This window comes from Patagioenas fasciata, chromosome 1, assembly GCF_037038585.1.
Source record: "Patagioenas fasciata isolate bPatFas1 chromosome 1, bPatFas1.hap1, whole genome shotgun sequence".
NCBI classification, from domain to species: Eukaryota; Metazoa; Chordata; class Aves; order Columbiformes; family Columbidae; genus Patagioenas; species Patagioenas fasciata.
Window position 1 is genome coordinate 15,217,814 of NC_092520.1, and position 20,553 is coordinate 15,238,366.

Here is a 20,553-nt window from a genome sequence, read left to right on the forward strand (position 1 = left end):
AAAGTCAAACTGCACACCTGACTCTGTCAGGTAGTTAGCTAGGTTGTTAATGTGTTTCACATTTCTTGTACCATGAACAGCTATACCAGTTCCTCTCCTATCATTAGCAGAAAAGCACAGAGAAAAAAATAAATTCTGAGGAGTTTTCCCTCACTCCTTTGACCCTTTCCTTTTCCAGCTAACTTGATATCAAGGAAATATTTTGACTGTAGTGGAGATTGTCTTCATATCACTGCTGAAGCTGAGAGCAGTCACCTAAGAAATCTGAGTCTGAAAACTTGGAACTTGCGATATTAATGAAGCAGTTTGCGTCTTGGAGGAGTAGCAGGGATTTTATATACCTGGCCTAGCTTTAGATTGTCTTATTTTGGAGTCAGTTCTTTAAAGGCCTTCACAGGGGGAGATTACAGAAGAAATTGCTTTACAGCTAATGTGCCAGTTTAAGTAGTGGAGAATTTTTTTTTTCTCAAGTGTGAAGACAAAATGAAACAGTGGAAGATAAGCCTGAAAGGCGAGCGACGTGCAGAAAAGCATAAGGTTAAGGCTTTAATGTCTCAATTGTTGGAGCTCCACATGAATAATTCCCTGAAAGGAATTCCCTGCTAAATGAGAATCTCATTAGCTTTACTGATACCTCCAATTCAGAGACATTAATGCATCTAGGTTTTTAATAACTTGTGATATAATCTCATACAGGAAAATAGGAAATGATATTTTTTCTCAAGCAATTATTATAAGGGGAAAAAATGTATACTTTTCAGGTGAACTGAATGATTTGTGGGATAAAACTGAGAACCAAGGCAGTGGTTTTAATTACCTTTTCTAAAAAATAACTTTGATTAGTCTTGATCCATCAGATTATGAGGCAAAGCAGTTCGTAGCTTTGGTTTAAAGAATTATTCATTGATCATAGCAATTTAAGCTGCATATAGGAAGCGTTCTGAGATTCTTCAGTAAAGCAGAAGATAGAAGTCTAGTGTGGTAATCCTACCTGTGAGGTAGGTTGAACAGTTACTAGAATCTCCTGATTTTGAAAACAGACATTCAGATGGAAGAGTCATCCCTGGCTCTATAGAATGCATCTTGCTATAGTTCACTGAAATTTTGAACAAGTAGAGAAAAGAATGCTTTATATATTATTTCTGAATTGACCTGAAACATTAGAAAAGGGAATTATGTAATACTTTATGGGTGACTTCTGAGTCTGTTGAATAACTTAATTAATTTTCTTGAACTAAATCTGTCCTGTGGATTCAATACTTACGTTGCTTCCAAAATTTCAAGGAAAGATAAAGAATTATTCTCTTCATTTCTAAAACATACAAACAAAACAAACAAACAGTTTAAAAACCTTTAGGTTTTGTTTTTTTCTAGATTATTTTAAAAAATCGTGAACATTTATCCAGCATAACCAATAACATTACACAGTATTGTTTCCATAATTGTTTTCTTTTATTTTTTCTGTTTTCTTTCAGAGATCATCTACAGCTGGGTATTTAATGAATTCCCATCTTTTGTGGCAGAAGATAGCAGACGCTTCATCTCTCAGGAGACAGGCAATCTCTACATCTCCAAGGTGCAAACATCTGATGTTGGCAGCTATATATGCCTGGTGAAAAACACAGTGACAAATGCCAGAGTTTTGAGTCCTCCTACACCTCTGACACTGCGAAATGATGGTAAGAAAACAATTATTTCTGGGTACCACATAGAAGCAGAAACACTAAGCCAAAAGTACTCTAGCTAATTTAAAAACCATGATTTTATTGGTTTTCAACATATTTTATTGTTTTTCAACACATTGATACTGCAGCAATCATCGAAGGAAAGATGTTCAAGGAGGCAGTATAATTTAAAACATCTAACAGTTGTGAGAATATTTAGATGTCTGAAGACTGAGGTGCAATCTCAAACCTCCTGATGTATTTCATTTACTGTAGTTACTCCTTGCTATTCTTGTGATCCGCCACTGATAGAGAGAAGCAAATCTCCTGTCTCAGTAACGTCCTTCTTTAGGGCACAGTTCAGTTGCCTCAATGCAAGTGGCCACTACCACACTGAGAAACCTTCAGGAATCCAAAACATCCACAGGGGCCTGGCAAATACCACACAGCATGTGCAGAACAGCAGCAGGATGCCAGGAGATGGACATTCATGCATCTCAGATGACACAAGGCACATGTGGTTAGGCAACTGAGCAGATGTATTGCTCAAAACTTTACCTGTTGCTTTATGAAAGACCTGTTACACTTCCAGGCTCCAATTCAATGCACTGATTAAGTACCACCAGGGGCACAATAGATTTGATTAAAATGATAGTTACCCAGGTAGTTTTAAATTTCATCAACACATTTAACTGCAATATTTTTTTTTCTGTAAATAAGTACCTAAATTGTATTATCAAAAAGTGGCTTAGGCTTTTTTTCTCAAAAGTTCAAAATAAATCACCTTCCAATAATATTTCTTATGGAGCAGTACAACAGTTCAGTATAAATTATATGTAACTCTGATTCTGTTGGAATACCTGCCTATAGAGGCAACTGTGTTATTTGCTCTTTTGCAGCAAGAAGATTGATATTTATTGCATTATACTGCTTTTTGTTTTGTTTTCTGCCAAAATAATGTTATTTTTTAGAATAAGAAGTAATGATTCCATAAGTGCCTATATTTTCCTTTTTTTCCAAGATGTTCCACATTTAATTATGCTTTCTAGTTCTTCAGAAATGCATTTCAGCAACTCCGCATAAGTGAATCCATACTTTATATAAATCAGAGAGAGAGAATGCGGTGAAAAGAATCCAAGGCTTTTGTCTTGCTTATAGCTTTTTCTAGAACTAAGACTAGTCCTGTGTTGTATAAGCATTACAAACGCCAGACTTAAACACAAATGACTTAGTTTAGCAGAGTAAGTTAAAAAAATGTACTCACAGATTAGAATGGAATTAATTAAATGTTTATTCATCATAACAAGTTAACATTTCTGTCTGCACAGTCTGCAGCCTCTGCAGCAGAAAGCTGCGTATTTTACTGTATCATTTCCTATTTTCTTTTGCTGGTTTAGTACCTATGCTAATTATTCAGTTTCAGGTGTTTAATTTTACTGAATTAACATAACAGACCTGATCTTTTCAATATCAACCTTTGAAAATAAAAAGAACCCAAACATTGACTGTTTTTTAATCAGTTTGAACTCTGACTAAAAAAGGATTTTATTGTCATTTTTATTATTCATATCTTGCTCTATTGTTTCTTTATGACATTTCTTCATGCTCTTAGTGGGTTCCAGTTTTGTGCAGAAATTCAACAAATTAATTTTCCATATCATACTAACAGTACATAGGCACACAATACAGTATAAGAAATGGAAAGAGTAAATAAAGATAAATGCAGCGGTCTACATCACTAAGCTAAGAAACAAAATCTGTGAAGGAAAACTGCACAGATTTTCTTAAATGTCAAGTGGGTAGTATATACCAGCCTCAAGCAAATTTGTGTTTCATGGCTGGCTGTCATGCAACTGTGATAATCCAACCTTCTGAACTGTGCTGGAGTATTGGAGATGTATTTGCACATAGATGAACTTCTCTTCAACAATTTTCCAATTCATTTTTTCACATGCATGGATTTCTACCAGGCTTCCATGCCTTAATTTTTATCTGTCGGGATTTTTATCTGTTGGGATTTCTGAAAAGCCCCTTTGTTGTAATGGAATTCTTCAGTACATCTTAGTAAATTGTTGGCTTTCTTGTATGACTGAGCAAGTTTCTCAATGAAGAGACTCAGATTTTTTACCCACCCTTGCAGTCTCCATGAACCTACCTTTAAAAAATAATTCAGTAAAATTCTGGTTGCTAAGTCATATTTATTATTTAGGATATATACCTTCTTGTACCTCCTCCACAGAATGCAGCAATATGGGCCTTTTAAAAGCCATCGAGGATCACTATTAAAATATTCCATTAATGATACGGTACTTTTCCTTTTTGATAGAAATTGTTTAGGTTACATTGCCTTGTCCACTGACAACTGTTAAAGGGCAATGACAAAGTTTTTAAAATATGTGTACATTATACTCAGAAACATGGGATAATACAGCTGCTTAAAAGAGATGCTCATTAGACTTAGAGGAAAATAATGTTATTTGTGGAGAAAGAAACATCTGAGGATGGACATTAACAAGGAAGTGACATTAAGAATAGCATTGAACAAAACATCCATGTACCTGAAAATTTTATTGAAACTATGCTGCTGAGTTCTGTTATATGATTTTGAAAGTGGTTTTGTAAGCTTTTTGGTCATAAAATGAATTTAATAATTTTCAACATTTCAAATATTCACTTAAGTTTAAATATCACACAGCTTTCTGAGTTCTAATGGTTAGCATCACATTATCCTTCTCAGTCAGCACATTTGTCAGAAACCGTAGGAAGAGCTTGTCATTTTAAACAGCTTTTCCAAATGACACTTTATAAATAAAACAATTTATATAGTCTGTATTCTCAAAAATATTCTACTTGATATTTATCATCATGCTCAGATTTCGATGTATAAATAGTACCTGTTCCAAAGGGACTGGACAGTTTGTGATGAAAAACATTCCTATGACAACATTGGTCTCTATCTATGAGGAAGAAACGGAATAATATTAAGGCTTCCTGTCAAACTCCATAAGAATGTAGAAACTTCCTGGGCTTTCATTAATATTTTATTTCTTTTGCGATGTGTCCCAAAGGGTAACTTAGGTCCTGGCTATGAAGCAAATTAAATAAAAACATCAAGAAATCCTTCAATGGATTCTGAATAAAATAAATAGCTCATTTATTCAGATGTCCTTGACAATCAGTCATTTCATACAATTCAATTTTACTTCAAGCTGGGTTATAAAAACATTCTAAAATTCCATCCGAGGAGATAAAAATCGTAGCAGAAAAGAAAATGCATCATTTCATTAACTGCCTTTATAATGCATTAGAAACTTTGAGGAGTTATTTAATAATTGTTTGCAAATAATAAACAAGGTTGTTAAAACAGATCTTCGCAGGCTTGGATGCTGATTTGGAGCAGTAAATTATCTTGACTAATAAAAACAACAGAAAGCCTCTTCAAATTTAGGAAATAAAAACCTAGGGAGTATAAAACATTTGATGCTTGATAGCAGAAGACAGTTATTTCATGTTCACACATTTTCAATCCAGTTTCTCTTCCTTTTTTTATATTTTTATTTATCTTGAGAAGATGTAAACTTTAACATTATTACTGTACAGGAGAGAATTAAGTAACTCTTCATTTTGTCTCTGTGTAGTTACTGCCTAGTGGCTTTGTGATGGTGAAATTATCAGAGAAAAAAAGGAGAATCTTACAGTTTCAGACATCATAGAATACTTTCTGCTGTGTTCCATTAGAGCAAATTAGTTTATATCTCAACAGAGATCAGTGTATCTGACCAGATATATTCTCATGTAACTGGATGTCCTTGACTTTCCAATTTTTTTCCATGTCATCATATTTCTGTGAACAGAATCTAGTCTATCCTAATTCTGTTGATTCTATTGATTAATTCTATGTGATTAATAGTCTCACATAGTGATAGAATTTATATTTATCAAGGTATTAAGAATGTTAAGCTCTGTTTTTCCATGATGGAATGTGTTCTGCATGTGCTTATTCAGGTGGAACTCTGGGACATGTTGTTTGAACATCACAGGGTTATCTAAAGACTTCTTTCCAAACATTAAGAAAAGTTTGGTAGAAGTCATAATAATTTCCCCAATGGTGGAAATTAAGCAATAAAAAGGGCCAGTATAGGACAATAAATTAATAAATAATACATTGAAATAAAGTAAAATCAACAGTTTCACAGACATAGACTATTTCCATCCCTGAAGAATACTGATAGTTGTTAACTGACTGATAATTGACATTAGAAAGATTTGCTTAAAGATTAACCTTAATGTTTATGATGTGACAGTTTTCCCCTTCCAGAAATGCACAGATTTTTTTTTTCCTACTTGCATTACTAGTTTTCCTTCTAATGTATTTATTCATATGGAGCTGAATTCTAGAACACACGAAGCATAGATTGTAACAGGAGTTCGAAATATCTAGCTGTGACTTAATCCTGACAGGTTTTCTGTAGTTTCCAACCTTGTAGGCTGCCAGTTTTTTGAGGGTTATATTGCAAGATCATTAAGTGTCCAGTCACATTTCATATTTGAATTTCACAAGTCATAAAAACTATGAAGACTGGCTGGAAACTGCGGGAACCCCTCCTAATGCTCCAGGACAGAATTCAAACCTGATATTATCCTACTTTTATTTCTTTCAAGCAGATCCAAACTGTTTGGGCAAAATCAAGTTTGATCTCTAGCAGTATACAAAGGCTGATAGCATGGAGAGAGACATCAAAGTACACAAGGTCTGCTCCAGGGAAGGCTGATAAAATGACAGCCATTATTAATCTGGTAAACATGTTGTTTCTCCGCCCGGAATTATAGTGAAATATTTTAATGATGGGTCATTATGAAAATGAATATAAAACACTTCCCATAAACTGTGCTTTTCTCTAGTAAAAATGTTTTCTTAATAAGCTACAAGTATTTTGAAGAAACACGTTTTGCTTGTTTTATTCTGGCTCTGACAACCCACTGCAAGGTTGTCAAAAATAGCAGGATGAAAGTCAGAATTAAAAAACATCAGTGTATTCTAATTTTAATTTAAAAAGGGGAAAAAAGGTACATATGTACATATATATATAAAACAGGAGGGGCAGTGTTGGTTTTGCCATGTTTTTTTCCAAAATACTTATGTTTCTTTCCATTTAGAAAATCTGTTGCAGTCAGCACCAGTGGGCCTTCCACCTAAAAACTGGCAGTGAAGATCTATAGGTAGGCAGGAGGTTTTATGGATGGCTCCTATACAATAACCCTTTACACAGTGTTTTACAGGGATTGTAGTATGGCTCAAGTGCATTACTAAACAGCACACAAAAGTTCAAAGACACTATTTATAAAAGATTTAGCCTACAAAAAAAGTGTAGAGAAATCCTGAGATGGTCTTTTGATTGTATAAAAGCGTTGAACCCAGGGGATTGTCTCAAGAGGAGAAACTGGGAAAGGCGTGGAAAAAATTAGGTTCCACTATTCAATGTAGAACAGGAATTCTTACGCTGTGAAACAGTTTGCTTTGAGTTTAGTTTACCTGAGCTCTGTTAAGATAATCCTATTGAAGGAGCTTTAATTTCTGAGTTTTCCCACTAGTTGATAAAAACACTATCTGTTGGAAATGAAGTCATTGCTTTTTTTAATTAGCTGAAGTAATTTAGAATTCTAGACATGTATCATCTTGCACATCTTCTGTACTCATGTTTTCTTGTTTTGTTTCTCCTCCTGATGATTTATGAAACTACTACACAAAGGAAAGTGTTAACTGATCCATATACAGAGTATACAAAGCATAAAATAAATGGAGAAAAAATGTTCTTATAAAACCAACTCAGGATTAGGAATGACATTGCATTGAACTGTAGCTATTAAGATTTTGGACAGAAGTGTGTCAGTTATATTTTAATTAGTTGTGACTAAATTAAAATTTGTACAAATTGATAATGAAAATAACCTATATTGTTGTGCGTGGTTTCAGATTGTTGAAAATGGTCATACGAAATGTTATGTATCTCACTGTCTCAGGATCTGAGATACAAAGTCACAAGTGACTGCTTGCTTTGCAATCATGAACTACATTTATATATTCATAAAATTTTCAAATAAGAATGACTTGTCAGTTTGGTGTTCTTGTCAATATACTGAAATAATTTGATTATGAACAGCAGGAATGTTGCTTTGGGTTAGGACTGCAGTAAGTTTATAGCAAGAATGATTTGTTGCTATCGGGTCTAAAACAATGGGTATTTAAATAGCTGTTGTTAATGGAGGAGAAATGTTACTGTTAGTTTGATCTTTCTTATTGAGGAAATAATAGGTACTTGTATTTGCATGGTTGTATCAGGAGTCTCAACTGAAAAAAACATTTCTCATTTAGGAAGATCTTTCCAGTTAATTAGATGACAATAAATATTAGAGCAACACTACTTTGTGTCCTAATTGATCAGAACCAAATGAAAAATTCCTCTTTGGACACTGCAACAATTTTCACACTGTTAGTACCTAACTGGAAAGGGGATATTTTGTTTTCATTCTGTAAAAGAACAGTGCAGGTTGCAAGAAAAATGGAGATAAAAGTCATATTTGAAGTGCAAATAATTATGTCATTTAATACAGGAGAAATGAGGTTATTTGAGAACTGTGAACATGTCATCAGGAAGATAATTAGAAACCCCATGAAAATTAGATCCTCCTCCTAATCATTTAGATTAAATAATATTTTCCAGGTTTCTGAATAACTTTTGTGAGCCTGACCTGGATGAACAGCAGGTAATTGGAAAAGAGGAACAATAAACATTGCCCAGCGATGCCTAAAAGAAATCTGCCATAGATTTCTTGTGCCAATTTCAGCACAATCTCCACCTCTGTAAAAGCAAAATGGAACAACAAAAAATGATAGTTCTTTTGGCTCTATGTTGACTCATATTCTTAGGGCTTTTAAGCAAGATGGCATGTTGTCTAGTGTAGTGGAGTCCTGATTTTTTCTTTATGTGTATGGCTGCTCAGAAAAATTACCTATATGCATAGCAATTTAGTCATAGTTAGGTTATCATTTATCCATACAACTATAGATATACAAATCTTCATACTGGAATGTTGTATACAAGCCATTCAGATGGCCTCATTCATCTTTGAATGCCCGAAGGATGAAGTTTTGTTTCATCCAATGCCAGATGTTCTGGGTTTAACAGAAGAGTTTATACGCTAAATTACATATATGTGAAAAAACTGATGAATTGAAGGCTAGATTATGACTCACTAAAGACTCATCTACACAGAGGGTCAGTAATCTTGGTCATAGTTGCTGTTTGATGTTTTCAAACACAGGTAGACAGAGATCTCTGCAGCCCAAACTGTAGACTAGAAATTTTGGGTCCTTGTTTAAAGAATTAGAAAAAATACCACTGCTCTGCTCATTGCTTATTCCGGGCTTACCTCACTGTTTTTGTATCCTTAGGATTTGGCCCCAGCTTGCTTCAGTCATAATACAACCACTTATAATTGAAGTGCTTTTAGTTGTATTTGCTGTTTAAGAGAGAGAGAAAGCTCTCATGTTTGTATGTCATTTATTGGTTATAAATAACTGATTTTTTTCAATATGTCAAGATAGGAAACCTATTTTTAGAAAGAGCTTTCCAGACAGAGTCCAGCGAGTAGCTGCTGGACTAGTAAAATGAACTATAATATGAAGATGGATATTACATTGGAAGAAGAAAGTTTTGCTTAAACTTTAGTTAAACAATTTGGTTTGGTTGAATGTGACCACCTTCTACATTTATACTTCCATACCTAGAAATACATGAACATCTTATCCCCTCACTGTAAACTACAGAAGAGTTTGTTCCCTTCTTGCCCTGTTTTACTTAAGATTTTTTTTTTTCCAGAAACTTAATTACTAACTTTTCTTTGATGCTAGGATAAATTCTAGTGAAGGCTTCTTTCCATCCAGTGATATGTGATATGATTTGCTCTCTGAGTAACATATTAAAATATTGTTAGTACTTTAAGTTAGAACTTAGTGTTCAGTGCATTGCAGAACGCAATTTCACATGAGTGTTTTTAGGGCTTCTAAACTGATAAAATTATAGCTCAAAACTTGGCTATGAGATATCAAGGTGAAAGGAATATTGTGGACAGCTATCATAAGACAATCATTCCTACAGAAATTTTTAGAGACTTATAGCATGGAATCATAGAATGTCCTGAGTTGGAAGGGACCCACAAGGATCATCGAGTCCAACTCCTGTCCCTGCATATGACAACCCCACGGTTCACACCATGTGTCTGAGGGTCTTGTCCAGTCTCTTCTTGAACACTGTCAGGCTTGGGGCCATGACACCTCCCTGGGGAGCCTGTTCCAGTGCTCCAGCACCCTCTGAGTGAAGAACCTTTTCCTAATGTCCAACCTAAACCTCCCCTGGCACATCTCCCTGTTGTTCCCTTGGGTCCTATCACTGGTCACAAGAGAGAAAAGGTCAGTACCTGCCCCTCCTCCTCAGTCTCCTCCAGGCTGAAAAAAACCAGTGACTTTGGCTGCTCCTCATACGGCTTCCCCTCCAAACCCTCACCAACTTTGTAGCCCTCTTCTAGACACTCTCCAGTAGCTTAATAGCCTTTTCATCTTGTGGTACCTAGACCTGCACACAGTGCTCCAGGTGAGGCCGCACCAGTGCAGAGCAGAGCAGGACAATCACCTCCCTTGCCCGGGAGCCAATGCTGTGCTTGATGCACCCAGGACACGGTTGGCCCTCTTGCCTGCCAGGGACACTGTTGGCTCATGTTCAACTTGCCGTGGACCAGAACCCCCAGATCCCTCTGTGTAGAGCTGCTCTCCAATATCTTGTCCCCTAGTCTGTATGTACAGACAGGGTTGCCACATGTCAAGTGCAAAATCCTGCACTTGCCCTTGTTAAACTTCATGTGGTTGGTAATTGACCAGTTCTCCAATTTGTCCTGATCCCTCTTGTCATGGTTTAACCAGAGTTAGCAGTACAACCACAATAGCTTCTCTTTCACTCCTCCCCCACCCCCTACATAGGGGAGGAAATCAAAAGAGGGGAGAAATTTGGATTGAGATAAACAGACTTTAATAAAATAGCAAAATATCAATACACTACTAGTAAATATATATATATATATATATATATATATATAATAAAATAGAAATAGAATATAAAATAAAAGATAATCATTGCAATTTCTCACGCTTGCACTGAGCAGCCAGTCCCAGGAACTGGACCAGCACCTGGTCCAATCAGCCAATCTAAAGGAAAAAGGCAGAAAGGCCAAACTAATGAAAGTCCTGAACAGAACTCCCCTGAACAGGTCTCCAAGCATGAAGGGAAGAGAACATGAGAGAGCAGAAGATCCCAGCTCTCTTTATATATGAAGCATGATGCTAATGGGATGGAATACTCAGTCTGGATACATCATACATCAGTCTGTTGTCAGTCAAGCTCTGCCCTATCTATTCCCCCACACACACCTGTGGGTAGAGTGCTCAGAACATCCTTGGCTCCCAGGCCAGAGCCACTGAAAACATTAACTCTGTCCCGGGTTCTTGTCTTCTTGTTCTCAAACTAAGTCCAAATAATGACTGTGCTAGCTATGAAAAATAAAGGTTTCTAACTGCATGAAGAAAATTAACTCATTTTCAGTCAAACCAGCACACCTCTGCAGGGCCTCTCTGCTCCCGAGAGCATCCACAGCTTCTCCCAATTTGTGTCACTGGCAAACTTACTTAGGATTCCATCAAGTCCTGTGTCCAAGTCATTTATGAAGACATTGAAGAGTACTGGCCCTAAGATGGATCCCTGCAGAACCCCACTAGGGATTGGTTGCCAGCCCGACATAACCCCATTTACTAGAACTCTTTGAGCCTGGCCCATCAGTCAATCGCTCACCCACTGCACTGTGTGTTTATCCAGCTGTGTGCTGAACATCTTCCCCAGGAGGATACTGTGAGAGACAGTAACGAAGATTTTACTGAAATCCAAAAATCTCACATTGACTAGCAGGTGCTAGTCCTTCCACTTAGAATAAGATTAATGGCAAGTGAGTCAATAAATTCTTCCCAATGCATTGACAATTTCTGCTGCAGTCAGAATGCAAGGTAGGTATCATCATTATATTTGAATTAATTTGTTTTTTGCTGTGAATTTTCTGTCATTGTAAATGTATGTATTCAGAGATCTCTCTTCCAAATAACTACTTGGGGACATTTAATGATGCAGGTCTCCAGGGAAAATGCTAAATATTTGTTTGTCAAAGAAAGACCCACATGATGGACAACCTTAGTTTGCATCACAAATTATTGCCAGTAGAAGAAATTATGCATGAACATTCCTGCCATAGTTCCTTCATCAAAATTTTCTCAGGTTTGGATACATTCACACAGCAGATCATAATTATAATGTGGTAGGAAACTCAATTTCTGATCTGTGCAATTCTTGGAAAAAAATACTTATGCATCAGGCCAAGTTCATCACTACTCAGGAGGTTTCCCAGAAATTGAAAGGAACATCCAAACCAATAAAAATCCCCAACATTTTTGTGATTAGTGCACTATTCAGGCTTTAAGAGGACCGGATTAACATTCCTACACCATCTGATTAAGATCAAGGACTTCACCCAAAGCTCTCGGGCAAACACTTTTAAACACTGAACTATGGGGGTTGTATCTTCTGCTAATAAAATAATGGCAAGTATAAATCTGTGCCTAATCTTTCTCCTGAACACAGGAAAACTTTGGCTTTCATTTTATCCCTAGCACTCTGATGACGTTTAGCCAGGAATCTGATATTCTTTTCTAGGTACTGTCTTAAAAGCTTATCAGCCACTTATTCAAGTATTCCCTACAATCTTTTCCATTCAAAATTAGTTTCTGAAATAAATTAAAGAGCTATTACTTGAACAGTTCAAAACAAACCCAAATCATTTTAGCTGAAAGGGTTTAAGGAGCCATTATGGAAGTTCATGCTCTTGGAAATTCCAGAGGGTAGTTAATATCTGGAAGACTAGCGGAACAGAATCATTAGCCTCTACACAGCTGGAGTAAGATGATGTGTCATGATTTCTCAGCAGTCTGATTTTCTTTTTCTCCATTAAGGCAAAAAGTGTTATTGTGTGGATATAGCCATAGACTCACAATGTTTCTACACTACACAGGGAGTGATAGGCTAAATGGAGAGTTAGAACAGTCCTTTTCAAAGTGATAATGACTGATATTCTGTCTGTAGCTCTCTCAGTTGTGCTTAGCTGAAAAGACTGAAATCAGAAACGGTTCTTGGTACTTTATTCCATTCTCCATTTCCATTAAAAGGCCCACAGGGGATAATATAAACAGTTTTAGCTATAGTAATATCTGCAAATGTCTGAAATTCTATTACGTTTATTCCTGTGGTATGTGAGCACATCACAATCAGTGTTTATGACATTATTGTGATTCAGTGAACAGAGTTATCTCTATTTTTTGATGGAAAACTAAAATTCAGACAACAGTGTAGCTAAGAGTTCATAAGACAGTTTGGGTAGTGGAGATTTGACCATGAGTCACAGATCTGTAGTCAAGTCAAGGGAACAACTTGCTAAATGAAACCACTTGTTAAAATTAAACATGATTTAATGAAGATTTTTCCTTACCTGAGCTGGAGAATATGTAATAATTGCTCTGTGATAATTGCATTATTGTAAAAAAGTCTGAATGAGGGAATAGGGAAATCATCTCTTCTGTAAATATTGAGCTCTATTTTTGCCCATATGACCAACAAACCATTAATTCTAACAAGGTCAAGCTGTGCTTAATCCTCAGATATGTTCAGTCATTTGAATCAGTATCTCTTTCAGTAATATCAGGTGTATAACAGAAGGGTTATTAGAGTTTCATCTCTAGTTCAACTTCACCCAGCCAGGGAAAGCCCTGGCTGGGCAGAAATGTGGACAGGTCTCCCTCTCATGCACACTGAAGGGGCAGAGACTCAGAGACTGGGAAATGTAAGGTGGGGTGACGTGTTTCAGAATAAAGACCAGAGGTAAGATTTACTTAAATGAATGGGAAAGTTTGGTTTTTAACCCCTTTTTTATTCCCAGACAAAATTTCAAGTTCTGGTAAGTCAGATTTATCTTGAAGTGGTGTGTTTCATAGTCATCACAAATTCAGCACTTTCATACCCAAATCTGAACTCAGGTGAAGAGCACAGCTTGTGAAGTAGGGAGTGTAGTAAACTAACTAATTGGCCTAACGAAGATTGAATCATTGGGTTCATCTCTGGGAAGGTAGAATATTGTCCAAGGGAGGTATTTTCATGGTAAGGCAGAGCACAGGAGCACTGAGAACTGCTCCCTCTTCCTCTATAGTACTCAGACCTCACGAGCTCTGTAATTTGTTAGCTGCTTGAAAAACATATATTATGTTTTTATTCTGTGCTGATCAATTTTATTTATTGTTGTATTTCATGTTTGATAACTGGAAATAAAAAATGACTTGAGAGAATTTTTTACGGCCTTAACCAAACCTTTGAAAGAAAGTCATGTATATAAGTCTGAGAGAGATTGATTCTAGTGTACATAACTCAAGGTCTCGATATTTCTTAAAAGTTCAGGTTCCTTTTAGTACCTGATACAAACGCACAAAAATCTTAATGAAAATGCAGATGGTGATTGTTTTACCATTACCAACTCATAGTGACCAAAACAGAAACTGGGAAAGATAAAGAGTCTGGAGGTACAACAGCCACAACAAAGCAATTACATTTTAATGTGGGAAGGTATGGCCTTGATAATTCCCTTGATGTCTATGCAACTGGAATGGCCTCCTTGGTCTCAAAAATCATAATTAATAAGGATGAAAAATATCCCTGTGCAATAATAGACTTTTGTTTCCTAATTTTCATAGGGAGACCAAACAATTGCTCAGCAATTTTTCTACATTTTTTCTGCCAGTTACTGCAGGCACTTTGCTTGCTAGTGTAACAATAACCGAAAAGAACAGGACATGGTACAACACATTAGTAGATCAGTGTTTCATTAGGAATACAAAATGATGACATGACAAAGAACATTCAATACTTGTGCAGACTGCACCTACTAAAGGTAGTTAATGTAAGTTAAAAACATACCATCTGAAAGATAATACTGTCCCTCAGATGTGATCATAAGTACTGTATTATTTTAAATGCAAGAAGAATTTAATCCTATTTTGGGTTTCATTTTTTATAGGTCTAAAAAAGGCAAATGTTTAACAGTATATGACATTTGAACACAATGATTTTCAGGAATAGTGTCTTACACAAAACCAAAAAACCCTTTTTTAATTCATTGAATCACAAACCATGTCAGCAAGTATGACACATATGTCAACATATGGCAGACATTTAAAAGGAAGATTTCAGAAGTATAAGGCTGCATCATAAAACCTAAATGAACTATTTTCAGTAGTGTTCACTACAAGGGAACTTAGAAAGGTTCCCCTACCAGGACTGCAGTCTTGTGATTGAAGCTTCAATAGAAGACATTTTAGGAGAAATATTGACATTACAAATACTAACAAATTCCCAAGACCAAACTCATATATGGAAAGAAGCAGGATGTACCATTTTCCTTCACCAGAAGGACTGCAGGTAGGAAAAGGTGGGTTTTGTAAAAAAGTGACTCCTAGGAACATCTGAGGAACTACAGATCAGTAGGTCTGACTTCTGTGTCAAGTGTTTTGATAGAAAATACATAGAAAAGTACAATTAGTAGGATTGTATTTATCACCGTACCATACAGTAGTTTTACCATACCATCATATATCATGAATGCAGCTTTTAAAGAGGGAAGTCATGCCTCAATCTGTATACAACTTTTCTGAAGAGTCTGAGAGAATATGAATAGGAATGGTCAAGGTAACATTGTGTACTTTCATTTCAAATAGCTCTTGACAGGGTCACTCATCAAAGGCTGTCAAGGAAATGAAATTCTCAGAGGGGTTGAAGGACAGCCCCATTTCGAATTAGCAACAGATTAAAAAATCCACCTGTTGGAGGGGTATCTGATCAGCTTGGAGAACTGGGAGATTGTCTGTTAAGCTACAGAATACCTTTCTGGGACTTCACCATTCAACATGTGAAATATTTGGAAAGGAAATGAACGCAGAGTTAGAAAAGCTTGTTAATATGAAATTATTAAGGATAGTTAAAATTAAACCTGTCAAGAGCTGCAGAAGGGTATTGTGATAATAAAGTGGATAGGTGATAAATAATGTCACAAAGTGCAAAGGTATATAATGCCTAAACCTAAAAATATAGTACCTTTATTAGGCATTATCAGTAAAGACACAGCATTGCAGATGAACATCAGCTCAAGTGCAAAAAGGTAAATGGACCAAAAACAAACAAAAAAAAAATCTACAACTTCAATACTGCTATGGGGTTCTCATCTTCCCTTCTCAAAATGATAGAATGAAATCTGAAACAGTGCAACATGGTCATTAGGAATGATTGCAGGTATATTAAAGATTCATTTTAAGGAAAGATTAATAGTCTGGGATTTTTCAGTCTGTAAAAGACAGCTAAAATGGGATATGACATATCTTATAAAATCATGAATGATTTTACTGAGATGAATTCAAAACTGGTATTCAGAATCACAAATAAAAAGGCCAGAAAACAGTAAATGTCAGGAGGTAATTAAATTATGAAATTTACTGACATAGTACAAGCCACTGGGAATATATTTTTATGACAGATTAGGAATTATTTCAGTCTATGCTAGGGAAAATTTTGTCTATAATGTGATTGATGCCATGATTTTATTTCAATAACCACAACACAAAGGTTAATTTCCTTTTCTCTACCAAAAAGATATCTTTTAATCTCAATGACAGAACTGATTCAGCATTTGCCTTTACATTCAAGGGGCAGTATTTCTTTCTAAGTTCATAAATCAATGTCAAAATGTTGATTTAGTCACCTGGTCTAGTGGAAGGTATCCCTGCTGATGGCAGGGAATTTGAACTAGATGATCTTTAAGGTCCCTTCCAACCCAAAACACTTGATAATTCTACAATTCTGTTTTTGAGGAACTGTTGCTAGTACATGCAATACTTGCATGAGTATGTTTTTAAAAAGAAAGCTATTGCTATTTCTAAAGCTACATTATGTATGGAATTGATTTGTTTGAATTAAAAATATCTTATGCTTTCTACTTTTGTTATTAGCACTTGATTAACATTAGAAACATTTAGATTTTTTTTACTGAATTTAAGCCCCTAAAGACATGTTTAAATGCATGTATGTTTAGACTTCTTCCCAGAACAGAGGTGCAGGAGCCTGTGGGATAGCAGGAGGAAGAGGGCATAGCCCCATTGGAAATTCCTGAGTCCTTGGGGAACATTTGAAGGGCTAGAAGTATTATGTTTTACTATTTCAGCCTTTTTTGTTTCTTTTTTTTTTTTTTTCCTCTAATATGCTGTGCATTGTTTTCCAATCTATGCCAGCTGCTCTCTCAGTTGCAGATCTCATATTCCTCTACTTCCATGTTCCTGGTTATGCTCCTTTCTTTTCTCTTCCTTGCATAAGATACCTCTTTTCTCTCTTTTCCTCTCTTGTTCCTAGTTGTTTGCTCTAGAATTCTTTGGAGAACCTTGACTGATTTTTGTTAATTTAGACTAGACTTGTTGTGTTGCTAATATGTCCACAAGTCAGATTTTATTCAGTTTTCCTCATCCAAACTCCACATCATTCTTTCTTTGTTTAATGTAGCTTTTAGTTCCTGAGTATCGCTTATCCCAGTAGCCCACCTTCCATCTAACCAAACACAGCTGTTAGCCACATTCTCCTCCTGACATTCTTGTTTTTCTTGTTGAGCTTAGAAGATCGTCAGTCGAACACAGCATGATATGTTGATTTATTTGTTATAATTGTCACTGCATTAGTAAACAGAGCTTTGGTCTGTGAAAACACTCACCCTTCTAAAATCTATTACCTCCTTTGGTCTTTCAAAATATAAATATTAACCAATTTTGAGAAAATAAATCCTTTTTCTTAAGCTCACTGTTGTGCTGCTGGCAACCCTGAAGAGCATTTTAGAATATTTACTGGACCTAAGCAGAGCACATTAGATCAAAGGAGGCTATCTCCATCAATTCCTACCTTTACTGCTGGCTGCCCACCAAGCCACAGGGTTTTTATGTGATAATCCAAACAAACGGAAAACTGATGATACTTCATATTTTAAACATACCTTATTTTCCAGGTGTGATGGGGGAATATGAACCAAAAATTGAAGTCCATTTTCCCTACACAGTTACAGCTGCAAGGGGAACTACTGTTAAGATGGAGTGTTTTGCACTTGGCAAGTAAGTCCAGATTCTATCATAATTAGACATCGTTGTTTATTAAGATGTGACATGCCTAATTTGTGGTTTCATTATTTTGTTGGATTTCATTTTCACAGACAATCCTTACTGCACACTCAAAGTAACCAATTGACTAAGTAGCTAATTATGAATTCCCTGCCCATGCATTTCTGTGGATAGTAATTCATTTGAGTTAAAATTATATCTATAAAAACAAGAAGTAATGTTCTTGTAAACAAAAAGGGAAACTTTTTAAATTGAAAATTTTACCAGACTTACCCATTTATTCACTGATACTATAAAACAGTAAATTAGAGTTTATTTTGCCAAAAATTCACACATGGAGAATAAATACAATTAGTAGCTTTTTTTTTTTTCCAAATGCATAGTTTATAGATGAAGGTAAGATTGTAATATTTGAAACATGGCCTAACACAGTCTGTGGCAATGACAATTCTCTAGTTTCTACCTGACCTAATAGCACTACTAAATTAGGTGTTTAGTATTTATGTCAAGGAGGTTTTTATGTTTACTGATGAATCAGTTTAGGGAAGAAAGATTTTAGAAATACCTCTTTGCTATTTTATACAAATTAAGTAAGAAGTGAAATTACATCTATACACTATTCGGATTACAGAATACAGAATGAAATTGATAACATTTCAATTTTGTTGTGGCAGTTAAAATTATTACTGTTACCAAGAATATCGGTGGCAAAGGTAGTATACAGTCAGAACTAAGAAGCAACTCTACTGATTCAAAGAAATCATTTTTTCTCTGTACATGTCACAGAGGTACACCAAAAATCAGGTCAGACAGGCAATGAACTAAAAGCAAATGGGTTATAACCAAAATCATTCAGAAGAAAAACAACTAGAAATGGGGTTTATTCAAAATTATTCAGCCCTCAGACAACATTGCAATCCACAGGTTTGTGACACCCATTGGAATTTAATTACTACACAGCTGACTCCAGCTCAGAGAATCCCCAGAATTTTGAATGATGATTCAAAATGTGCATTTACTCACTCACAGGATGAGGATTGTCATAGGCAATGCAGAACATGCAACCACTCATCAGTAAGGCGAGGGCACTCAGACCTCAAGGAGGTTTCTTTGGGCAGCATCCCAACACAAGAGGACAGTCTTTGACTGCAGACCTGCTGCTCCAAGGAGGACCAACTCAAAATGGAGTTTCTGGCAGGCTCCATTTCTGCCTTGGTTGGATGTGATATGTGGTCATATATGGTCAGTGGCCTAGAAACTTCTCTCAAATGAGGTGTTTCATTGGCTAAGGACCATGTCTGTCAACTAAGGGGCAGGTACATGACCATAGTGGTCCATTGGTCTAGAGACTGCTGGTGTTTTGAAAGGGGTGGTGCACCTGCTATAGAGGTATGTAGCTAGAAACAGGTGTTCTATTGGTGATGGTTCACTAGAGATATGTGAAGAAATATAAAGGGCAGGTTTTTTTTCACAAATACATAAAATTCTAGGTAGGTGGAAGGGTGGGGGCAGCATGTTGAAAGAAATATTACTGTATTTAATTCTTTTAATTTCCTTTTTATAGTGGTTTTCCTTTTGAGTATCTTCCTCACTCCCCGCAAAGTCATGCTGTTCAATATCATATATCCTGCTTGGTTTTCTAGTTTATAGGTTAGCAAAGCACATACGGGTTCTTTACAGCCTGGTTTTGATTAAGAAACAGTGGAAAGATTTGTCCTTGGAACTCCTGTAGAGGAACTTCATAAATCAATTAGTCTGTGGAATACCATATCTTCCATACCAATTCCTCTTACTTATATACTTAAGTAGGAACAAAACATAAGAGGAGAGGAGCTTTAAGACTTACTCAGCAGGTCTAGTTTTCTAGAGCAAACTGTCAAACCCTGCATCTACTACCTGAGAGGCCTTCTAAAATGGTTTTATAGTCATTTTGACCTTCGTGTGTCACTGAATTTTTTTTTAATATTTTTCTCGGAATGGTTCCTGTTAACTGGCTGGATGAGATATATCTTAAACTTGCTTCCTTTCTTGCCTGTTTTTCCTGTTTGGCCAACACACAGATATTGTCAGTGAGCAGGTCACCAAGAAGTATTCATAAATAATTGCAGACAAATTCTGAAAAAATATTTTAATTGTATCTATTTAGGTCCAGTAAAGTTGAAGGAGAAACAGGAGATAGCCAAACCAGTCCAAATAAAATGTGGGAGACCATAGCCCGCATAGGGAAGCCGTTAGACAGTGACAAGGACTTCTGCAAATTCATACCTAACACAAATGTAAGCAGTAGTTTAGAAAGCACATGTGAGGGAAGGACTTCTGTAGGGTAAAACACAAGTCTTACGCAGGAAAGATAAGGAAAGAGGTGTATGAGAGAGGACAGAAAAGCAATAAATGGAATGATTCTTTGAAATTCTGAAATATATGAAGAAAAGAGCTGTTCTGTAGGGGCTGGTGGCTCCAGGCTTTCTCCTGTCAACAGCACTAAACAATTTTTTGCAAGGTCAATAGTTGGCAACCAGGCCCTTTTAGACTCTTGGCTATGGCTGAAGC

General features: G+C 36.0%; 1 protein-coding gene across 5 annotated transcripts in view; it reads left to right on the top strand.

Moving 5' to 3' along the window:
• Nucleotides 1–20,553, top strand: part of CNTN5 (contactin 5) — a 709,446-nt gene that overhangs the window by 529,578 nt on the left and 159,315 nt on the right. For all 5 annotated transcript variants that reach the window (XM_071803584.1, XM_071803595.1, XM_065832157.2 and 2 more), the window contains 2 exons: nucleotides 1,476–1,679; nucleotides 17,895–17,997. In XM_071803584.1, coding sequence (XP_071659685.1) covers nucleotides 1,476–1,679; nucleotides 17,895–17,997 — 307 coding nt within the window. The remainder of the gene's footprint in view (nucleotides 1–1,475; nucleotides 1,680–17,894; nucleotides 17,998–20,553) is intronic.